Source organism: Hirundo rustica, chromosome 3 (genome assembly GCF_015227805.2).
Source record: "Hirundo rustica isolate bHirRus1 chromosome 3, bHirRus1.pri.v3, whole genome shotgun sequence".
NCBI classification, from domain to species: Eukaryota; Metazoa; Chordata; class Aves; order Passeriformes; family Hirundinidae; genus Hirundo; species Hirundo rustica.
In genome coordinates, this window is record NC_053452.1 from 17,176,253 (window position 1) to 17,184,365 (window position 8,113).

An 8,113-nucleotide genomic window follows, 5' to 3' on the forward strand; every position below is an offset into this window, starting at 1 on the left:
TAAAGAGTAGGTTTTGATCATCTTTGCAAGAAGTGGCATCTTCTGTGAGAACAAAAGTCTTCAATTGCTGCAACTGGAGACAGCTTTTAGTCTCCAATTCTATTTTGCCCTGAGCCAGCCAGCCAAATAAAAACAGCAACATAAATCACTGCTGGCAGAACTTAACAGTTATGCAACGTCCAGTGCACCACATGCCTATTTTTAGATCAGTTTTACACTAGCAGAATTTATTTTATGAAATCTAAAAAGAATGTCTGTTCAGAGGCTGGGGGATAAAGATGGTATTTAGAAAGTGCAAACTGTAAAAACACTTAGTACAAAGATGCTCTAGCCAGCCCTGCTTTGGCAGTACTGATATCCTTTCAAAACTGTTGGCTCCATTTGGCATGCTAATGAGGAGTAGGGGGTTTTCATCAGCAGCCCCTTGAATTTCTAATCTGAAATTGCTGTTTGAATGGTTAACTATGCTCCCTTTACCCAAACAGCTGAACATCAGACTCTCACATACAGAGTTCGTTATCCAAGACCAGATGTGCCTCTTCTCTCCTTTACATTTGACTTAATTCTCTTACTATTGTAATTCTGCATTAGTTTGTGCTGTGTATAATCTTGTTCCCAAAGCTTTTTGTTCGGACTCGGAACAGGCAATGATGGGGAAAAGTTTGACCTTTCAGTCTTTAGATATTCTAGCAGATGAAACACAGTCTGCATAGTTAATGTATCTCTGGGATTTCTGCCATAATTTTGACAGTTTTCAATCATTTTTTGAAGCAGATTAATATTCTGGCTGTTGCATGATCTGTACTGATCTTTTTTCCCCCAAACCTTTCTTCTAGGTAACAATCTCGATGCCATCCATGACATAACTGTGGCATACCCCCAAAACATTCCTCAGACAGAGAAGCACCTTTTGAAAGGAAACTTCCCGAAGGAGATTCACTTCCATGTCCAGAGGTACCCCATAGAGACAGTGCCCACTTCTAAGGAGGAGCTGCAGCTTTGGTGCCGGCAGCGCTGGGAAGAGAAAGAGGAGAGACTGCGACGCTTCTATGAAGGTGGAAAATGCTTCAGTGCAGCAGGGCAAAGCGTTGTCCCGCCCTGTAAATCCGAGCTCAGGGTCCTGGCGGTGAAGTGCGCCTCGCTCCTCTACTGGACGGTGTTCCCGCTGGGAATGCTCGCGCTGCTCTACCTGTACAGCTTTGCACAGTGGTACTTTGCGGCCATGGTCGTCTTTTTCGTTGTGCAGCAAAAGATATTTGGTGGGCTGGAACTCATTGAACTCGCTTGCCATCAGTATTTTAAAAAGCAACAGAAGTTTCGTGACACGAAAGTAAAAATCAATTAGTTACAGGGTAGAGGAAGGGTGGTTTTGAGAAGCCCTGCAAATTTTATGCACAGGGAACAATTTTTGCATGAGAATTGTCTTTTACTATCGCCATTGTTAGACATTTGCACATGATTCTGTGAAGAGAAGAAAAATGTTAGTTATTGCTACACGTGAAAATGGTAGTTTTTAATCTCTGAATGTAATTTCGACGTTGCTCTCACAAGCAGCTAGCAACTGCATTCTGCTGTCATTAAGAAACAAATTGCTGGATGTTTGAACAATCATAAGGACATTAATACATGTGACATGCACTGAAGTTTCATGTAGAAACCCAAACAGTTCAGCAGAGAGGCAGATGTATGATTTCTTTAGAGTCACGTTGGTGTGAAGTAAGCACCAAATTTGGAAAACTGGTAAGTTTTGATGGTAGGTGAAAGTTGAAGGAGAAGTTGTTCTGTTTCTTTTTTTTTTTTTTATTTCAAGTACTCAAACTTATTTTGAAGTGATATATTTGCATAAGCTTTTCCAAACACTACTGAACCTACCAACTATTCAGCTATTCTAGCTTGGTCACTCAGGAGGATTTTTAAGCCTTGCAGTCTTGTCTCATAGTACAGAAAGTAGTACAGTGCTCACTCTGCCTCCATTTAAGTGTTTGCTGATTATTTAATAGGCCTGTGCAGCTAAGTTTTTATCTCCCACTGTTTCATACTGTTCTAGTCTCCCTGTTAGCTGTGGGAGACTTGTTCCTACTGTAGTATACAGAGCTGCAGGATAGGGGAGCTGGGTTTTTTATTGGTTTATTGGTATTTTTTTCTCACAGAGCCAAAAATAGCTGTTTGTCTCTGAGTAACTGGAAAATGTTTTTCAAAAAGGCTTCCTTGTATCTTTGTTGACATTCTTTGGTCAAAAACATTTTATTTAGTTTTCAGAGTAGGCAAGATATCTTTTTTTTTTCCCTTAGTTTTTTTAAGTATTAATTTTGGTTTTCACATTGCTTCCTTTGGCATTTCACATGTCCATGTACATGAGCAGGAAGACTGCTTGTTCCATGCATGTCAGACAGACCTGTTGAAATGCAGAGGTTCTCTTCTTGGTGGAACAAGAGGTGGGTTTGGGTTTTAGACTTAGCACAGGGAAGAGCTGCATCTTCCCTTTGCATACCGGCTTTGTTGGCCTGATGACATCATTACATCAACCTCCTTCACAACTTTCAGTACTTTCCCTTATTTTCATGACATTCATAAAACCTGAAGGCTTAAACTCAGACAAGGCACTTTCAAGTGTATCCCTTTTCATATCTAATAAAAGTAATGTTCATGCTTACGTAGAAAAAGACAAAAACAGCACTTTGGAGACACTTCAGGTCTTCAGGTTAAATTATTTTGCAACTTCCAAAATTTTAGACAACGTAATAATTGTATTGCTGCAAAACCTTCCTGACTTACGAAATATTTTTTTTTATTGCATGAGGGCTTGTTTGAGCTGGACCCAGATGGCCTGGCTTCATTTGTTGAGTGGCGTTGCCGTGAAAGTCCAGAGTGCAAAATGTTTCTCGTACTGTGCTGCGTTATCTCAAGTGTTGGGTCGTCATGGTGGACACAACCTGTGTGCTTCTAAATCACAACACTAAGCATGTTGTCTATGTGTTTGTTTCAAAGACCATTTTTTGAACGAATCACCAGCCTCTATTCACCTGTCCCTTGCAAGGTGACAAGTCTTTTTTAATCTATGCTTATGATAAGTAATTGTTTATTATGCGGAAAGTACTTGAAGCCATCTGGTTTACTCCAAATTTTTTAATCCCTTTTTTCTTAAAAATAAATAAAAGTAGGTTTATATTTAGGGTTATGTTTCTTAATGATTTTTTCATGTTTGTATTTGTGTACCTGACAACCGGTGTTGCATTGTCATGAGTGGAAGGAAGTAATTTCTGCACCCTGAGGTCTGTTTTTAAAGCGATTCTGTGATATCACAGCATGGTTGCAGCTTAGGTCTCCATAGCCTGGTTTTTCTTCAGCTTATACCCTGCACATTCAGGTAACCCACTGCAAGGGAAAACCTAAAAACCTTATTTGTGGTTAATGCAGAGGAGGCCGAAAAGGCTTCTTCCAGGCTGTCCTAAGCCACGGCTGTGCTTTCATACCAGGAGTAACCATAGCTAGCCTACTCCAATAGCCTTAACATCATCTTCAGCAATGACTTCAGAGGACAGGTTCCATGTGTTGGTGGCATAAAATACCAGCTGCGCTTTTCTCAGTCACTCAGAGAACTTTGTGGTGTCATCAGATGTACCAGGAACACCAGTGTGAGTCTTGGTCATGGCACAGTACAGGATTTATGTCTCTGTGTAATTATAGTTGGGCTCTGAAAATGAAGTCAATGCAATCCATCGTTGACCCTTACAAGGGATTTTCTTCCAGCTGGAGCCAAACATGTAACCTACTGTATTGTGATAAAAACATCCTGCAAAATCTGTAATTCCTCTTCCTCTCTCATGTGTTTTGATCAAAGAGAAAGGATAATCTGCTTGTCAGTAGGCAGTGTCATGTTTGTAATGCCCAGCTCCATGGTGCAGAGTGGTAAGTAAAGAATCCTCCTCTCACGGGGAAGGGTGTTGGCTTTGTGTCTGATGTAAATGTTTAGATTATGTGCATCGTTTTCCAACGTCAATTGGAAATGCAAGATGGGAAAAACATTGAATGAAAACTAAAATTTTTGTGGATAGAGAAGCTTCTATGTTTAAAAAGTGATTAAGGAACTGGGGGAAGATTTTTCTGTGAATGCTTTTTTTTCCCTCTTTGGTGAAAATGTAGCTTTTTAATCAAAAGGTTCTGATATACAGATTTCTTGGAGACTACTGCGTTCCTACCCTGTCTCCCTTTTCAAAGATCACTAAGATGGCATTTAGGGACGTTGTGGACTTGGCAGTGCAGGGTTTACAGTTAGACTCAGTGATCTTTTCTCACCTAAATCATTCTGTGATTCTGTGCTGGATAAATCACTTTGAAATTTTTTCAGTGTTGTTGGGATAAAGGTGCTAGTACTCCAAGAATCACACAGCCTACTTCCATGGTACATGGATTGGCATTGGGACTCGTCTCACTCAGGAGCAGGCTTGTCCCAGTTCACCTTCTCTTGTAGTCCCAGCAGCTCTGTCTGCAGAGCCTACAGGTCTTGCTGGGTCTCGCATACATTGTTTGGGATCAAGGCTGTGCTTTACAGATGCTGCTCCCCTTTGCTCATATGTTCCCTCATCGGCATCAGGGGGTTTCTTTCCCTCTGCTCAGAACAGAAGGTTGAAATCCTGCAATCTGTGTGTGTCATCATCTGGGTAGCAGGATGTCAGACCAAGACATTTTTCTCTTGACTTCAAAGCTGCAAGGCCCATAGCTGGTCTGTAAGGTGTTGTCTTGATCAGAAGAAATGTAGTTCCTAGTTTTGTGCATTGCATCAATCAGTGTTGTTTAAAAAAGATCGATGTTTTTATAACTTGATTTTATATGTGCACTGTGTGAAAGGAAACACCAGGACACTACAACCCTACAGAAAGCCTTAGTTTTCAGATTTCACTGATGATATTATTAGAATGTTTTAACCATGTACCAGTTACTCTACAGCAACAATAAAGACCTGAAGCATTGCATGTGTTTAATTTTGCTGGTGTTTTTTTTACTGCACCTGAAAGGAGCAAACCTTGTCTTCGATTGTATTGCTGGCTGACTCGAGCAGGCTGGTATCTATTTCCATGCTTGACTCATGGATTGTGGCTGTTGAGGGAGGAGAACCCCACATCTCTACATGGGAGGCTGGAAAGGGGTGTCTGGCTCTACTCTCCCTTCCAGCTTCTTCATGTAAGGAGGCACAGAAACCTTTGAGTGTGCAAGAACTACAGCTCAGCTTTAGCCTTGCTGTGCTGCTTAACCAGGATTGCTGAAGAATAACCTGTCTTAGGTAGTGATAGGTGGGTAAGTCTGCTTTAGCTGAATTCTGTTACCTCCCATGTAATTACTGACACAAGAAACGATCCATGTCAAGGTTCACATTCTTACAGAACCTTTCTTTAATGTAAATTCAGATCGCAGGCCCCTTGATTTCTCTCTCCATTGCTTGAGGGATGATCCAGAGTGGAGGCAAAAGGGCTGTGTTTCTCAGCTCCTCATTACCCAGTGAGAATAGTCTTGCTGTGCTGGCCCTAGGGAAATATCCACGTTTCCAGCAGGTATCCTGTGGCAGAAAGAAGAAACAGAGAGCCTGGCAGCTGTTTCTGCAGCTGGAAATTATATTGGCCATGTCTGTGTATGCTCAGCGCATTCAAATCCTTTCCCCAGAGTCAAAATGAATGGCTTGTCACTCTCTAAAAGTGATTGTATCTTCCTCTTGGTTTCCTCACAAATATGCAATGAAAAAATGTATTTCTCTGTCTTACCTGTCCTTACAGAGGACCTTAGTAATGGAGGCCAAAGCTTTTACCCTCCAGCTGCCCCAAACTCCTCTTTTGCAATTCAATACAATGGGGAAAAAGTGGTCTTATTTCCTGAGGAAATAAGAACTTTGAAATCACACTGCAAGCAATCTCAACCAGAAAATGCTCCTGGGAGCAGGGAGCATGTCTGTGCTTATAACGTGGTTGGGTGACTCTCACCCTAGAGGGTTTAGGCTGAGGCATGTGAGGGGGAGAGAGTTTGCTCCGTCCTTCCTGGGCAAGCAGTTTTATAGGAGTGGATATCGGGCCCTGAGATTTTGAGTAGATGTTTGTTCTATTACAGTAGGGCCTCCGGATGGTTTGTCATCCCCTTTTCTGGAGGTCTTCATCTGGGAGGACTGTTTCTCAGGTGGGCATTGCTGCCTTCCATAGAATAGGAGAGAGTATTTGCTGCATGAGATGCTTCTTGCTGGGCTGCATGAGAGAGGCAGATGTGCCGGTGTAATGGTTTTTGTGGTCGGCAGCCTCTTCCCTACATCTCTCTCTCCATCTTGCTTGTCTGGGGGAGGAGGCGAGGGCCCCTTCACCCACAGCTTCAGGGAGCAGAGAAGCACCCTCAGCCTTACCAGAGAAGAGCTCAAGGGGCTCAGGCCTCAGCATTGCTTCTGCATCCCCAGGAGAGATAGAAGAGGATAAGCTGCTGCAGGATGTGAGAGCATGAGGAGATGCTGTGGGAGGAGCAGGAGGCAGTGCTTTCTGTGGAGCCATAACCTGGCACGAACATCGCTGCTGGATCTTGCCCTCTGCCCCCCTGCACTACTTCTTCCCCTTCCTTCAAGGCTCGCTCTGTTCTTTGAACTGCTGGATGTGCAGTGAGCCAGGGGAATGGATGCAGATTAACGCTGAACCCAAAGGGGAGGGAAATGTTAGGGATAACAGGATAGAGGTGCTAGGGAAGGTGTTGGCTCCTGCCAGTGCTGGGTGCAGCTGTTGGGAGCATGTCATCCTCTCTTAGAGGCTGAAGGAAAAGGTCTGTGTTAAAATGCTTCTTTACTTAGAAGCCTTTTGAGAAAATGAGGAGAGAAAGAATATCCTCCGTGGGGTGGTTCCCTGGAGGATCACTGGAATGCCTCAGGAGGAGCCTCTCTCTGTTCTTAGCTGACGGGCTTCCCACCTGTGCTGGCATTGCCAACACAACAGTGTGTCCCTGTAGCTACTCAGGGTGCTGTCTCCTCTCTGTGCTCACATTTCTCACTTGATATCCTGTAGTTAAAGACACGCAAATGTCTCTTTCTGCTTCTTTTCCTGGCAGCTGGGCAAGACCCTGAGTTCTTTAAGGATAGAATAATCCCTCACTGTCATTAAGATTCCCACCTTTCCAGGTAAGCTTGCAAAATTAGTTGTAACAGTGCTGCTTTATGCAATCCATGATTTGCCTGGTAGCCAGGTGCTTCCCCACCCTCCTGGCAAGGAGCTGCCTCATCATCCCCCTCCCCACTGGCACAGTTAGTTTCCCTTCCCGATTATCCACTGAAATTACTCAAGTGGAGTTCTCCCTGCTGGTAGGTCCTGAGGTTGGCTTCCTACAGCTTTGCACCCCCTGCCAGTGCTGTTCAAAGAGCTCTCTGAAACTCAGCTCTGAACTCACTTCACTCAAGTGCCCTTTTTATAGCTACCTAAGCACAGGTCCCCACTTTCCCAGGGCTTTCCTTGGTGCTTTGTGATGGGCACAAATCATCAGTCAGTGGGTCAGTCTCAAGGTCACAGCAGGGAAACCTTCTGGCACTTGAGGACCAGACAAACATGCACAGTCCTGAACATGGGCAGATCAGGATCTGAACTTGTGCTGCTTCTCACATGCCTTAACACCAATCCCTGCAGAGGAACCAGCATTTAAAGGAAATGCTCTAAACAACCTCTTTTGGCAGCAAACAGATTTTTTATGATTCCTTTATTGCTCTATGTCTTCCTTCTCTCTCCCTCCCAGGAGCAAGGGATGAGAAGGTTTGGGACACCCTCTGTTGCTTGAAGCAGGAGAACAATCATCCTGGAGCCACTGTGCTATGTGGATCAGGCTGTGCTGGCCAAGTTCACAAAGCAGTTGAGGACTGCTTGACATTGCAGGCTCCTTGCACTTGTCTGTCCCTGGGGAGACACACAAGGAGCGGCACCGGATCCAGTTCCTCACCCACACCGGGCTCAGGTGTGGGCACCTGCCAGCTGGTTCATCTGCGCAAAGAATGTGAGCTCCTCATGGCCAACACAAGGTCAAAGGGACATGGAGCATCATCCCACAGGATCCCAGAGCTTCAGCCAGCAGCTGGGAAGCCAGAGAGGAGCACTTGGGAAAGGGCCTGCTG

At 44.1% G+C, this 8,113-nt stretch overlaps 1 protein-coding gene across 4 annotated transcripts in view; it reads left to right on the plus strand.

Moving 5' to 3' along the window:
- The window catches only part of LCLAT1 (lysocardiolipin acyltransferase 1), a 113,906-nt gene extending 108,933 nt beyond the window's left edge, over nt 1-4,973 (plus strand). For all 4 annotated transcript variants that reach the window (XM_040059786.2, XM_040059789.2, XM_040059787.2 and 1 more), the window contains one exon: nt 837-4,973. In XM_040059786.2, the coding sequence (XP_039915720.1) occupies nt 837-1,345 (509 nt within the window). In that variant the 3' untranslated portion in view covers nt 1,346-4,973. The remainder of the gene's footprint in view (nt 1-836) is intronic.
- Nucleotides 4,974-8,113: the final 3,140 nt, after the last annotated feature.